The following is a 15,853-nucleotide window of genomic DNA, read 5'->3' on the forward strand; positions in this document are numbered from 1 at the left end:
TATAGATAATTCCATATTAAACCATGTCGAGTAAGAGCAATGTATTTCTCAAGTTGCATTTAAATACTACCCTAACAGTAACAATCCATTTGCATGAAAAGTATTACACAGTAATGTATTAGGCCAGTAATATATTTCATAGACAATATATTTCCACGTATACAAACGATCCCTAAGTGAATGTGACCCTATGTTACACGATGGTAAAAATCACACATTATTCAAAAATATCATACTATGTTCTCCTGGGAGCATAGTTTACTTCTACTCGCTTGTTCAGAAGATCCATGAGAGGATTTTTTCTATCTGAAATTTTGAGAACTTTTTAAGAATTACTAGATGATTACTCTAAAAAAAAATTGAAATTTCAGTTTTCTAACACATAGATCTCACCATCTGAAAATTGGCTATTCTCTATTCAATCTCGAGACATTATTTTTTTCAAGTACACAGAGACTACAATTATGGGGAAAAAAGGTCTATTAGGATTAAAATATGAGTTGAAGGGATTACATCCCCAAAATTTGGGGTCCTGGGTTTTGTCCAAGGGAGTAAATAAACATTATGCTCCAGTAGGAATAGAATATATTTTGGCTTTTATAAGCATTTGACTAGGCCCGAGCCTATCCCGGACTGGGTTTAAGAGACTCTAAGCAAAAAACGATACAAAAAAAAAAAAAAAAGGGAAAATATAGGTTGGGTCGGCCGGCCCTTCTATGGCCTTAGTCTAGGCCCCGACTAGCTCTTGAGCTAAGGCAAACTCATGCTCGACTCTCGAGCCACATTTCATAGCCCAAGTTCTAGTTTTTCCAAGCTGATCGGGGCTGGACCAGGTAACCCATTAACCATCCATGTATCTTTGGTATACACGAGATGTTATTTCGGCCACTAGTCCCTTACGCTTCGGCTATGTGGCAACATATCAATTTAGGTCAAGGGTTCAAACAATTCAAGTTTTTGCAAAAAGCCCAAATAGGTTAATCTCATCTCTTTTTTATATTTCAGAAATTGGGATTGGGCTTCGGCTTCGGCTTCGGCTTCGGCTTCGGCTTCGGCTTCGGCTTCGCTTGAGTGGTTAGCAGACGTTAAGCAATACTACATCTCAAACTTAATTCCTACCACTGACCTACCAAAAAAAAAAAATCCTTTTTATTTTAAATTTCGGCTAACAGCTGGAAGTGTAACACATTCCCATGTATCAATGATATACAGTACTCCATTTTCCTTAGGACATGGACATATAGTGCAAAATATGGAGAAGCCACTAGGACATTCAATCAGGGAAAAAAGTTATTCTCCACCATCCATCATCAGGAAACTAGTGGAAGTCCCTTTAAAGAACCTTATACCATATGCCACTGGATTATGATAGATGTCTTCCATATTGTAATCAGTAGAAAGCATTGACGCAAATTTCCTTAAATATTAGAACAGACATATTTATGCGATCAACCATTTGTGATGAATAACTTCTCCATAGAAATAGGAATAAGGAATGGGCTTGAATATGCCGGAGTTATGCTCTCTCTGTGTTCTTTCTCTTCTTATGTAGTTAAGGTGGTTTCTTTGCACCCTATGTTATAACCTAATTCAAAAACTGTAGGGTATTTCACTAATACCACTCCCAAAGTATCTATGCCTAAACTGTCCATTATTGGGGCTGCTTGACCTTTAGTATTTTGCTTTACAATTCCAATGGATGGTTGTGATCAGATGGACAAGGACCTCTTACAGCCTCACTATTTGGATCAATGGCTACAATTATGAGGATATGGACCAACTGAAACAACCCGAGCATCCATTTACCCCACCATATGCTATCTTTATACCATGGTATAGATTTCCTCGGAATCCATAGATAACTATCAACCTAAAGAATATGTCTCCATTCACCTCCAGGCATATTTTGGTGGTCCATACATGCCAACACGCACACAGTTAGAGAATCTCGGCACGGGGGGATAAATGGGAGCACCACTCAATGACTGTCGCAAGTGAAACAACTGCATGCTTAGTTTTCAAACCATCGGAACCTAGGCAATGGCAGATTGTTGGAACATGCATAACAAGAGTACAGCAGGAGTGGGTAGGCATGGCGGCAAGCCATACACACAAGGTGTATACACCAATGGTGCAAACCCCATTGATGCAAGGAGCCATCCAAGTGAGAGGTTCCTCGCCCCCACTCCCGATGTCCAATGCACACAAGATGTATACACCAATTACGCAAACCCCGTTGATGCATGGAGCCATCAAAGTGAGACGTTCCTTGCCCCAACTCCCGATGTCCAATGCCATGTTATCACCAGGGAAGAATGGACAGATCACAAGTGCACACCTCTCGAAGTCTCAGACCACAAGTACACTCCTATACAAGTCTCGAGCAATGAGTGTACTAGGCCTAAAGGAATGTTTCCAGCTTCATCACCTAATTGCGATGATGGTCTTTGTAAGCCTAAGCCCGAAGCTGTATCAAATCACATGCACGCTCCACTTGGTACAAGACGGGTGGCTAAGCATGACGGCTTGTTCCGTGCTCACTCCCCAGACAAATTTTATGAGCGAGATGGAGCCACATGGAATCACAATACCCCACCACTTGGTACCGGCACTGATGGTTGGGGGAAGCAAGATGGCATGTTCGTCTCTCCCTACTCAGACAGGGATGGCTACATTGAAAATCACAAAGGGGGACCTCTCTTTGCTCCCTCTCCAGACCGAGACACTTACACTGGAAAAGATGAATCCATGGCTTTTGACAATGGGTGGAGTAGACCAAGCAGAACAAGTCTAAATGATGTTAGAAGGACAAGGCCTTCGAGTATGTGGCTGAGTCGCTCCTCGACACCTCCTTCTAGACCTTCACAAGAGAACTGGAAGCCTCAAACAATTGACAGCAGAGAGGCTGCACGGAAGTATGGTGGCAAACTTGAAAAATAAGACAAGCCGATCAGAGGGCTTAAACTTTGAAAGTTGCAATCTGCCTCTAATATTTTGCATGTGTTTGTGTGCATGTGTGTGTGCGTATGTACATGTGTGTGTCCGTATGCGCATGTGTGTGTCTGCATCTATCTATGTCTGTGTGCATGCGTGCTGGCGTGTGTGTGTGTGTTTTAACACAACACAAACATATGAACACATGCACACACAGTACAATTAGAACCCTTCAGATTTGGCTTTTTAGTATGGACAAAGGAGATCATATATCAACATCCTCTCCCTCTCTCTCTTTCTCCCCTCTCTCTCTCTCTAACCCCCCTCCAAAAAAAACAAAAAAAACAACACAGCTTACCAGGTGCACACACAACAAACTCAGTTAACATCCTTCTGAACATGTTGGTTTGTGTGATATATATGAGTTTATTGTGAAGTAGCCAATCAAGGTGAAAGCGGTGATGTGGTCCCGACGAAGGTATATTTACAAAATGTGTCTCAGTTGGTAAGAATGTCAGATCATAAGCCTCATAAAGGGGCCATACCAAGCTTAGCTTTGATTGCTGCAATAGGAGCAACCTGGGTCCTGGCAAGATTAAATCTCACAAATACAAAAAGTTAGGCTCTTCTATGTTTTTCAACATCTGAAAGAAATGGTAGATTTAACCGGTCCTTGGGAAGGCCTCTAGCTTTCTGCCAATCAGTTTCTTTGCCTGATTGAGATAGAAGAGCATTATCTTGAAGTCTTCAGGTGGCTTTTAGAAGAATACTACCCATTGTGAGACGCAAATGTTTTAGAGAAGTTCTAGATAAATGTAACCCTGTGGAAATGTTTGTTGTTTGTTACTTGTTACCACATGTTATAGATGTTATCATATTCAGATGGGCACACTAAAATGTGAGTACATTTAGTAGATCCACTTGCAGGATGCGAGTTCTTCAGTAGCAGGGCCTTCACAAATTGGCTCTGCTTCTTCAGTGCAATGTATGGAACTGCTTGGAGTGTACTCTAAATACAGCTCCTGCATGTTGCTTTTGCATGCATATTATTGACACTATGTTCTATGAGATTTCCCCACCTTTTTTAGTATAAATTTGTGACATAACTTTTTGTTTTGGTATAAATGAACTCATATATTCCCCAAAAGTGAAAGTTTGAAATACTCCAAGTGAACTTTGACCCTCCAATCGTGTGTTAGGGCCAGTACTAAAATAGGGAAACCTAGCTCTTGTAAAATTTCCAAAAAAAAAAATGCCTTTCTCCAGTGATTATGTCTAAGTAAACTGGTGAAACAGAACGTAATTATACAAATGAGAATTAAGTCAATCTGAGAATCACCACCAAATTCATTGAAGCATGGGTTTTGTAAATTTGCAAGCAACAGATGATCACTTGAAATGTGCTATTCATCAAGTGAAATAACAAATATGGATTCGTGTAAATACAGGGAAGGTGGAAGGTATTCATAAGAATAAGAATTGAGTTGTTCTAGAAACACCATCGAGTTCTTGTTCCTCCATTACAGCAGAATACATCAATTTGAGATTTTCCTGAAACCATTCAGCTTGGATTCCAGATAGTGTCGCTATTTTAAACCAAAAGTTCTTGGATGACATTCTTTCTGCTCTTTCTCTCCTTACTTGTCTTAAAGTGAACTTTCACCCCATGTATGTTGCCGTCCTTTTTTTTTTATTATTTGACTAAGTCAAGAATCAACAGATTTCAACTGACCTCATACTGTATCACAACAGAGCCTTTTCGAAAACAGAGAGCCAACTTCGGAAATAAAACAATATAACCTTACGGATCCCCTCAAAGAGATTCCACTATGCTCCCTCCCTCTCTCTCCCCGAATAAGCACAAACCTCATAAGGGTTTAAATGGGGAGTTATTTCATGCAACGATTATCTAGTAATATATTGAAACAATATTCAAAAATTATATTAATCATTTATTTGACTGTAATTTTTAATTTTGCATTATTTCCATTCAAATAAATATTCACAAAAAAAACCAAATTTAAAAATATATCCCAAAGAATATTTTTTTAGCTCAATTAACATAGGTTGTCTACTTTAGTGTAGATGAAAAACAATTTGGGGATTCAAGTATACGCTGAATATGAGTATACTCCTTGAACAGAAGACTGTTGTTTGAAGTTTATCTAACTTGCCTAAAACATGACCTAAAAAGATAGGCTGACAAAAACTGCTAAGAAGAGCACAAGTTTCTCACACCTACCAGCAAACTCTCTGGAACATTAGGGCCTTCCAATTGTTGTCCGAATTTTCTGATATGACAAGGGAAATGCTATCCAAGTTGCATGGATCACATGATACATGCAATTAAAATAGCTAACATCATGCATAATCCCTGTCTCATCTAGACAATTATTGTGATTCAAATATATGAACCCTAAATTTACTTTCATGTTGGACATCTTAATGGTATTTCAAATGGAAGTCTCTAAAAGAGAAAAGGGAAGGCCCAAAAGGACATCGATAGAAGTAGCGAGAAGAGATATGGTTGCCTACGGTCTGATTGAGGGTAATCCCCTTGATAGAGCAGAATGGTGGAACAAGATTGGTGTATCACATCCCAAATAGTTCGGATAAGGCTCAGATGATAATGATGATTGAACATTTTGATGATATACATTACTACTTCTGGAAAATGTGCACGCTAGTGAAGAAAGCCGTAGAAGAAACTATCGAGACACAGATCACTCAGTTGAAGCTTCTTCTTCAATCTTATGTTTTTCACTTCTCAGCTGTTTATACAGATTCCATACCTCTTTAGCTCCATTTTGAAAAGAAAAGATTGATTTTTTTACCAAACTAAAAAAATGTGTATGGAAAAAGACAACAAACAAAAAGTGCGGGGTAAATAAAAAGAAAACAAACCATCATTGATTCATCCTCGCAACTGTGAGAGTAGTAGCCTCTTTAATCATCATGTCAAGTCTCTGCAATCATCAGCGTAATTTTCATGTTTCTAAACTGGAACTAGTCAAAATAATACATTCTAAAAACACCATTTCATTCTAATAAGTTTTAAGTATTTTGAAAAAAAGAAAAAAAAGAAACAGAGAGATCTCCTCCCTTGCTTTCTCTCTTTCTAGCTTGTAGCTAAGGAAGCATAAATCTTAGGGATTGGGTGAATAGAACAAATGAAACAACTTGCAAGTAACCTAGGGTGCGGTTTAGGGACTCTGCCTCACTGAGCACCCTTCTCATGGAGTGGATGACAGAGCACACATGATTGGCGTGGAAGTGGATGCTATAGGCAAAGAAGAGGTCGAGGGCCTTAACATCAATAGACTCCACCAAAACCCAATTCTACCAGAACATGTCAATTTTGTGGTAAGAGAAACCACTCAGCTCATGATTGCTACCAAAGGTTTGACACCACTTCAGCCCCCATCAAGTAAAGCGGGTAATCTTGCTCGACACATTATTGCCCTTACCCTTGACTCGACTGCAATTTCTTCTAGTAATTCTTCATGGACCATTCACTCTGGTGCAACCACTCGGTTGCCAAGGACTGATCCTCCTGCCAAAATCTAGTTCCCTACTAAGTTACGTGCTCTGTCATAACCGGTGGGGAGTCATCTCTACCAATATCACATATTCGCACAACCCTACTATCAACTGCATTTGGAAATTTTCAAATACCAAATGTTCTTAAGTCTTATACATGGACATCCCATGCATTTACATTTCAGTAAAATACAATTAACCGTTCGAAAATACATAAAACAAAATTGAGTGAGCATGGGTATATCAATACCATAAATGACAGCTTAAGCCATGCTTGAGGTAAATCAAGACTTGCAGAACTGGTAAATGGCATTCACTTATGAAAATGCATTGCGTAAATAATTCAAATTAAGTCCACTATACACCATGTTGATTAGCATAGCATCAAAGCAAGATAAAGAAATTCTTAAGGCGCAGATCTTGGGCACTCACTAATTTAACAATCCACCAATGCCCCCTAACTGCTGCCACCCAATGGCCCAAACATCGGTGCAATACGAACCTCCGTGGTTTGCTGGTTAGCCTGGTTTAGCCTCCCACCATTTTGCACCATATTGAGTGGATTACTAAAAGTTGAGTTACCAAATCAGCATCTATTGCATGCTAAGTTCAACTAGATATAATATAAATCTTGATAAGGTGAATCTTTTACTGTACTATTCAATAGGCAATAATCATTTCTATATCCAAGTTAAATCACCCTTGCAATAATCACAAATATATCCAAGTTAAATCAACATTCAGATGTACCTTACAAATTTGACTGATCATGGAATCATGAAAGTTGACGACATTCTAACAACATTATACAAGAAGAGAACTAAAGCAGTCAAATAACTGCATAAAGCATTCCAGTGATCTGCAAAAGGAAATTGAGAAGTACAAAGTGAATGATACTTACAAAAACTCTAGTTAACTCAAAGCCCAACTTAACGTGCTTGGTCAAGATTCCATTTAGTAATATGTCATGGGGTGTCAAGAATTCAGCCCATCAAGGCCAAAACATCTGCATAGCAGCCATGATACTCAAGAAGCAGTAGGCTAACTTGAAGTTAAACCAAAAGAGGGAAGAACACGAGCACATAGCTAAATATGTTTCCTTGTCCAAAAGCTTTTTGTTTACAATAATGCATAAATGCTCTATTTACTGACAAATCAAGATACTTTACACAGTGGTGCACATATAACAACAGCAAATTAGTATTGATAAGCTTGTCAGAGGCAAAAGGTAATCATTTTTGGTGTTATTCATTCTTATACAGAGCCTGCATTCTATAAACAGTCCTGAACATTATATTATTCACGGTTTTAAGGCATGCAAGAAACTATGCTCTTTTCATGTGGGCATGCTAGAGTTTACAGAAAAATCAATCAGCGCATTAATTTTTTTTAAAAGGAGTACACATTGAGTATTTGAGAAGTAACATAGAAAAATCATTGAGATAGGCATCTATCTCCTCTAATAAAAATGAAGCGCACCAGTCACTCCATGACTTGATAGGCAAATTCTCTCCCTAGAATATGGTTTGCTCTCCCAACTCTTGCCCAACCATTCCTTCTCTGATCACTTTCTCAAAGAACTCCTCCAATGTGTCCTTCCCATAACTTGGCGTCGAATCCTCATCATACTTCCCAGTCTTTGGATCCCAAACTAACATGCTCTCTGCTGCATAATACCTTCCAATTCTCCCAAACTCAGCTGCATCCTCTAAAGATGGGAAAATCCTCACCAAAAACTCCAAAACACTAATCACAAAGTCCATCAACCCTATAGGAACCTTCAAGAACTTGGGTTCTTGACCCAAAATGCGAAACAACATTTCCCCTTGCTCCAATGGTGTCAAGGCTTTACCAGGTCCTCCAATGGGGAGAACCTTGTTTATCTTATCCTTCGAAGAGATACAATCCACAATGAAAGAAGCCAAATCCTCTTCACTAATTGGTTTACAAGCACATAACTTCCCATCACCAAACATTACATAAGGCTTCCCATCCTTGACAATCTCAACCTGACCCCCCAAGCTCTTGAAGAAAGCCGTGGGCCTAACTATACTGTATGTGAGCCCACCCCCCTCTGCTTCCTTTTGCAATTTAGCTTCGAATTTGAGCTTTGCACGCTGAAATTCCAAGAAGGGTTTTTGAACACAAATTGCAGATAACAAGACAAAATGAGAGGCCCCAAATCTCTTAGAGGCCAAGAGACTGTTCTTAGTTGCCTCATAATCGATCTTCCATGAATCCTTGACCCCCCCATTTCGACTGGCCAAGCATGAAACTGCCGCATCTATCGAAATGCCTAAGTTTTCTATAGATTTTTCCAGTTCAGGTAAATTGGTCACATCAGAGAAGCATACTTTTGCTCCCTTCAGTTCCTCCAGGGTTTTCTCCTTACTGGTTTTCCCCCTAATCCCACTGTTTTCTCTAGCAATTGCAATCACATTGTAACCCCTCTGCACCAATGCTCTCACTACAAACTTCCCAATGTACCCAGTTGAACCCACCACCAATACATTGATGTATTTGGGTTCCTTATTGATGAATAGGGGTAAAGTTTCAGTAGAAGTTGCACAAACTCTGATAACTTTACCTCTAAATGTAGCAGAAAGCAGTTTAGTGCTTAACCCAAGTGCCTCTTTTGGTGAATTTGAAGGAAATAACATAAATTGACAATGTTTTCCAACAGAAGAAGCAGAGTACAATACTGGGTATCCATAATTCCCATCAATTCTAGTTGAAAATTGTTTACTGCAAAACTTAGATGAAGAACCAACAAGTGGGTGCACAGTTTCACATCGAACTCCAGCATAAGCTTTTCCAGCTAAACCAGATGACAAATTCAATAAATTGGGGTCATGATTTGAATGGAAAAAAAGCTTCTTACTTACCTCATTTGGAGATGGAGGTTTTGAAGAGAGCGAAAGTCCAGGAAGGGGATGTGGAAATTGAATGGATAAGCCGCTGGAGCACCAAGCGGCCATGATCTCTTTCAAGATTTTACAGAGAGAATAACTGCTACATCCCAAAACATGATACTCAATTTTGATATGGTACAGCTTTGTGGCTATGGTCAGCTGCTTGCTCTGAGTAATTCGATTCTGACGCGAAAAGATTGCGTGCTCGCGCGGGAGCACATGTTGCACATGGTTTATGGAACGACGATATATTGGCCAACCAAAAAATCAGCATTAAATCGTTTCAGATTCAAAAAGTCGGGAGAAAAAAATCTTGTAAATAATAATAGGGGAAAGGTTTATATAAGGGGGCAAATTATAATATAGAAATAAGGCACATTTCAAAACCTACTGAAAAAGGCTCTTCTCAAGCTTAAAATCCCTCTCAACCTCGAAATGCATGTATTTTAAAATGTATCATCCAGAGGGTATTTTTCTAAAATTGTCAAGTATTTGTAGATATGCTTCATCTACATTATTTTTTATGTTTTAAATTTCATAATTAGATATGAAAATAGATTTGCCGGTCATCATAGAGATTTTTACCACTTGAACCATATCTTTCGACATCATTTCAGGGTACGTGTTTCTTTGATGGTTTAACGCACCAACGTTATACAAATCTCACCCAATTATAATCGGTAAAATAAGTAAAAATATGGATTTGGCTTATAAAAAAGGAGTTTGAATTTGGACGAAATTTGCATAGCACATAAGAAATGTATTCCTTCCCCCAAAACAAAAAAAAAAAAAAAGTATTGAATCCCTCAAGCAATTGTACAACATGATTGATAGAAGACACACCTATCAGCACTACTGAAACTAATTCATGCAAAGAGGCTACATCTTGATATTCCTAAGACTCAACTTATTCACCTAAAAACTACTGATAATTTTTATTTGGGTAGATCAGCTGGGAAGCAATCCCTATCCATGGTAGCCCACCTGTGTCTTGAGTCCATTTCCAGTCTTCTTATTTTTCAAAAGAGAAAAATAGAAAATAATAAAAAGGGTCCTCAAATTTGGGTGGTAAAAGCTGAGATCCTAAAAATTCCACAAAATCCTTCCATTAAAAACGTAATTTGGAAGATCTTACGCCACTTTACTCCCTCCACAAAGGATCCATAATGAATTCTTTAACATGCACTCCATCTGCATTGAAACAACGTACAAATGAGATATTGAAATATTTGTTGATTTCTTTCCTAATATGTTCACATATAAAGTAATAGAAAATATTTCCATGTAACCCCAAATTTTTCTAAAGAAACCCCTTAAGCAGTATTCTATCGAAAACTAATGAAAATGAAAAAAATTTGAAAATAAAGACTTTGGCAATTCTAGCGTTGTTCTACACCAAATCACTCAACCGTTAATTTCTATCCAACTTAGGTGATTCCTGGGTTGTCATACTGTTTTTTAAGGGATTGTATACTAAGAATATTTATTTTTTGTACAAATAAGTCACTATCATTTTTAGCCACTGGATGTGAAATCAATTAATTGAAATGTGTCACAATGTTTGATAAATTTTATTATGAATATTATGCCTAGTCAATGATACATTCAGAACCATCCGATTTTACATCTAACTGTCAACAATTTTGTAATACCCTTATACCAAAAGTAAATGATCTTATTGTATAACTTCCCCCAACTTTATAAAACTATGAAAACACGAACCTGGCATAATTTTTCTCCTAAGACAAAGTAATATTACTAAAATACATTGCCGATCGATTGCATATTGGCAGGCAAATCTTGACATATCAAAAACACTATCAAGAATCGATCTAAAATTAACTGCAAATCTTTATGGCACAAACCTGGGTTGATCACATATAAATTCACATACATGCCCACATATCCTAAAGTTCCAAGAGATCTTGAAATCCATGGCTCTCCTAGGACCTCTTACTCTCTTTCTTTATACTCTCTCTGCAACTTCGCTTGTTCATCAATCCGCTAGTGAAAACATCACAGGATTTAGCCTAGGCCTCATCCATCATGACTCCCCACAGTCTGCATTTTACAATGCCAGCGCCACTGAGCATGATCGGATTCGGGAGGCCATAGTACTTTCGATCTCCCGCCATCTCCTCATGGGGAGTACCTTGCCTCTGGAAGTTTCGACACCATTATCATTACAAAACTATGGATACTTGATGAAGGTTGGGATCGGAACCCCATTTAAAGAATTCACATTGGCTCTAGATACCGGAGGTGTTATGTTGTGGACACAATGTGTGCCATGCACAAGCTGCTTCACCCAAAATGACCCTATTTTCGATCCATCCAAATCATCTACATACCAAAAGGTCAGTTGCAATGACCCCATTTGCCGTCAACCACCTCCGTGCGCCGATGGCTGCCCTTACGAGGTTAACTATGCGGGTGGCTCACATTCACATGGCACATTGTCAAGTGAAACCATAACCTTCTTGGGCTCTTCTAGTGGTGGCTCAGCCTCATATGGGGGAATCAAGTTTGGATGTGGCTTTGATAATGCAATGAATGGAAATATACGGACCGGCGTAGCAGGATTTGGGGCTGGGCCTCTCTCCCTTGTCAACCAACTTAGTGGCTCTCTCGGTAACAAATTCTCATATTGCCTTTCGCCGAAGGGCACCGGCACGCTTTCAATGGGAGATCCGGCTGACATTTCAGGCTCTGATGTCAAAGCGACGCCAATTTTCCAACTCCAACTCCATGGGGAATTCTTTTTCTTGAACCTTATGGACATCAGTGTAGGTGCAAAACGAATTGGTATACCACCAGGCTCCTTTGATCCTGTGAATTATCAAACAGGGTTGTTTTTAGACACTAGCACTGTTCTCACTTTCTTAAGCTCATCAGTGTACAACCAATTGATTGATAATTTGAAGGCGGTTGTGACATTTACGCCATCGGCCCGTGACCCCCTAAACCAGTTGGATCTTTGCTACCAGGGAAGTCTAAACGACGCTAAACTTGGAACTCCAAATATTACGTTGCACTTCACCGATAATGCTGATTGGGTAGTGAGTCCTGAGAACTTGTATTTAGAGGTGGCTCCGGGAGTCGTCTGCGTAGCCATGAAGCAGGCTTCATCTATTTCTTCTATAGGTACCTTGATGCAAAGGAACATGAAGGTAGAGTACAACCTCGAAAGTAAGAGGATGTTCTTTGCTCCTGCTGATTGCAGTGCTGCGTAGGTTTTGAGATTTCAGACATGTTTTACTTTACAATTTTAAAGCAAGTTAGTGAGGAAATGGTGATGTTTAAAAATAACTACATCATGATCAAGTCTTTTGATTCAATAAATATAGATGTCCATGAATAAGGATGCCCTGATTATGTATATACATGTCTTTTTATTCAATTAATATAGATGTCTATGAATAAGGATGTCCTGATTTTATATATATATATATATATATATATATATATATATATGGAAGATATTAAAAAACGTCTATAGGTGAAAATGAACAGTGATTCCGCCTACCTTTATTACCACCCAAACTTCATCACACGGTCACAGTTGTCCAATAGTATTTCAATTTATTTTTTTTTTATGTGGTATTTTGATTAATTTATATTGTGTGAATTATTTTTTTCATATTTTTATTAGGTGCGCCTCACTAAGATGTACACACACTCCAAATTTCAAATAATTTGGATTTGTAAAAAAAAAATGAAAATTGTGATTGTACGATGAAATTTAAATAGTGACTAGGGTAGGCGAAATCAATGTTGATTTTTGCCTATAGGCGTTGGGAAAAGTTTTCCTATATATATATATATATATATATAGGTTTTGTTTGGCCACATGTGGTGTAGACCTTTAAAGTGCTCAACTTTTTTAGACATTTAGAAACCCTAACTTTTGCTTAAAGGTATTTTAAGTAGGGCAAGCTTTCTATGCTTCCCCTACAGCATAAAACTTATATGCTTCCCCTGATCCAACTCATTGTAAATGGAGGGCTAAGATTACCCCAATCACAATGTCATATCTCTACACTATTTTATTTTTAATTTTTTTCTATAAACTATTTTGACACCAAATTTTGGACTTCCAATCCTCTATTAAATTCGCACTAGCGAAGAAAAGAAAAAAAAAAAATTTCAATAAAATAAAATGAACAAAATACCCCTAAAATTTTAAGGGGTATTTTGGTCATTATATTTTATCAAAAAATTATTTTTAATATTTTTTATAGGTAGGCCCCAATGAGAATATGGCACATACCAAATTTCATATTCATACAATTTGTATAAAAAAAAACTAAAAATAAAATACTCTGAGACGTCGAATCTAAAATCAAACAATGAGCAGCTCTCTTGATCAAAATTGGATGGCTGGATGGTAGGGGAAGGATAGTTCTTCTATGTTTTAGGGGAAGTATAGAAACATTTCCCTTTTAAGTAATTAGTCAAGGGTAAACTAGAAATTTTTAATAGAAACAAAAGCATTTATTAACAATAATAGACAATGACATCACCAGTATGGTGTGTGACATCATCCACAAGATACATTAATTGTTTTTAACTACTAATAGAGTTTATAAAAATATCCATTCTACCCTTCTAAATGACCAAAAATACCCCTACTTAAAAAAATTTGTATTACAATTCAAGGGTATTTTTAGTGTCAAAAAATGTTGAGCACTTGGTCTACACCACCAAGTGGTGTAGCCTAATAAAATTATATATATATATAGAAAAAAATGTGATTAGCCTACTAACTCATATGAACATATGAGCCCAACATCCCAAATTGAATCTGGGCTAATCTGACGATTATAGATGTGTGGTAGTATTTGAATTTTAGTTTTTTTTTCTACAAATCAAAATCACTTGAAAGTTCATATGAGCCCAACGTCCCATATTGAATCTGGGCCAATCTCACGATCACCAATGTCTGGTAGTGTTTGAATTTTAGTTTTTTTTTCTACAAATCCAAATAACTTGAAATTTTAGATGTGAATTCATCAAAAATAGGTGAATCTTCAAAAAATATCAAAAAAATATTTTATGTGAAATAAATTGACCAAAATACCCCCGAAATGTTTCAGGGGGTATTTTAGTCATTTAGTTTTTCACGAATAATTTTTTTATATAGCTTTATTAAGTATGCCTTGATGAGAAGAACACACAACTAAAATTTCAAATGATTTGGATATGTAGAAAAATAAATAAAATTTAAGAACTATTGGACATCTGTGATAATCAGATCGTCCCACATTCAATCTGGGCCGTTGGGCTCATATGTTCATATGACAATTTGAGACCCTCCTACACCCATGTGAGTAAGACCCAAAGGATCACCATTAAATTTTGACACAGATCTCTAAAAAAGTTATGACATCGGTGTGAGACTTGGGTGAATGGGCTTATTGATGATTTTTTAGAGATCCATGTCAAAATTTAAGGGTGATCATTTGGGATCCTACTCACATGGATGTGAGAGGGTGATCCAATATAACGGTGGTATCATAGTATAATGCAACGACATTTCTAGAAAACCATGTTTGTGGTATTTGTATGATCTCAAATTTTGCACGCACACTCTCTTCATCTCAATAATCAATCCCCTAAAAAACAAAAGTTCAATTTGAAATCTAGAAATGGTCAAAATGAGTCCCCTCCAAAAACGAATCTAGACCATTCATTTTGTAAATTTCAAGATCTTAGCCTTTATAAACTCAAAATCATTTTTTTATTTTTTAACATTGTCAATCTAATGATAATAAAGTCATCCAAAAAAATTAGAAATGAAAAGATCCTTCTAAAGCCAAGATCTAAGCATCTCACCAAAATGAGCGGCCTATGTTAATTGGGCTAAAAAAATACCTTCTAGGTTGTATTTTCAATTTTTTCTTTTTTTGTGATTGTTCATTAGAATGAAAAGAGTGTATATTTCAAATTTTGGATCAAACAAATGACCATAAGATGGTTTTTTAAGGTTGTTGCATCATACTACCATACAACACTTGTGAAATCATTGTCCATATATATATATATATATAATGGTCTACATTTTTAAACATTTAGATACCCTTATCCTATAGTATAGTAAGTTTTTGTTTAGGTGTATTTTAAGTAATTAGTTGAGGGTAAACTAGAAATTTCTAATATTAGCAAAAACATTTATTAACAATAGTGGAAAATGACATCACCGATATGGTGTGTTCACCCACAAGATGCATTAATTGTTTTTAACTACTAATAGAATACCATTATTTTCTTATAAAAATATTCATTCTACCTTTCTAAATGACCAAAAATACCCCTACTTGAAAAATTTTGTATTACAATTCAAGGGTATTTAAATATCTAAAACTGTTGAGCATTTTAAGGGTCTACATCACCAAGTGGTATAGCCTAACAAAACCCATATATATATATATATATATATATATATATATATATATATAGAGAGAGAG

The 15,853-nt window shown here is 37.0% G+C and overlaps 2 protein-coding genes across 6 annotated transcripts; one reads left to right on the plus strand and one right to left on the minus strand.

Moving 5' to 3' along the window:
• Positions 1-5,661: 5,661 nt before the first annotated feature.
• Positions 5,662-9,587, minus strand: PCB2 (NAD(P)-binding Rossmann-fold superfamily protein). Of its 5 annotated transcripts, XR_016050000.1 has the most exons (4): positions 7,954-9,587; positions 7,376-7,480; positions 6,907-7,040; positions 5,662-5,900 (listed from the first exon to the last, which is right to left on the minus strand). XR_016050000.1 is itself a non-coding variant. In XM_006855373.4 (2 exons), exon 1 carries the CDS (start codon positions 9,450-9,452, stop codon positions 7,989-7,991), a length of 1,464 nt encoding a protein of 487 aa, XP_006855435.1. In that variant the 5' UTR covers positions 9,453-9,587; the 3' UTR covers positions 6,766-7,040; positions 7,954-7,988. The 5 variants fall into 5 exon arrangements, 1 of the variants encoding a protein (XP_006855435.1); XR_016049999.1 differs by lacking the exon at positions 7,376-7,480; XR_002282858.2 differs by lacking the exon at positions 6,907-7,040.
• Positions 9,588-11,320: 1,733 nt separating this feature from the next.
• LOC18445233 (aspartic proteinase CDR1) lies at positions 11,321-12,765 on the plus strand. Its single transcript, XM_006855374.2, has one exon. It carries the CDS (start codon positions 11,321-11,323, stop codon positions 12,617-12,619), a length of 1,299 nt encoding a protein of 432 aa, XP_006855436.1. The 3' UTR covers positions 12,620-12,765.
• The last annotated feature ends 3,088 nt before the right edge of the window (positions 12,766-15,853 follow it).

This window comes from Amborella trichopoda, chromosome 2, assembly GCF_054954075.1.
Source record: "Amborella trichopoda isolate Santa Cruz 75 chromosome 2, AtrichopodaSantaCruz75HAP2 v2.0, whole genome shotgun sequence".
Taxonomy (NCBI): Eukaryota; Viridiplantae; Streptophyta; class Magnoliopsida; order Amborellales; family Amborellaceae; genus Amborella; species Amborella trichopoda.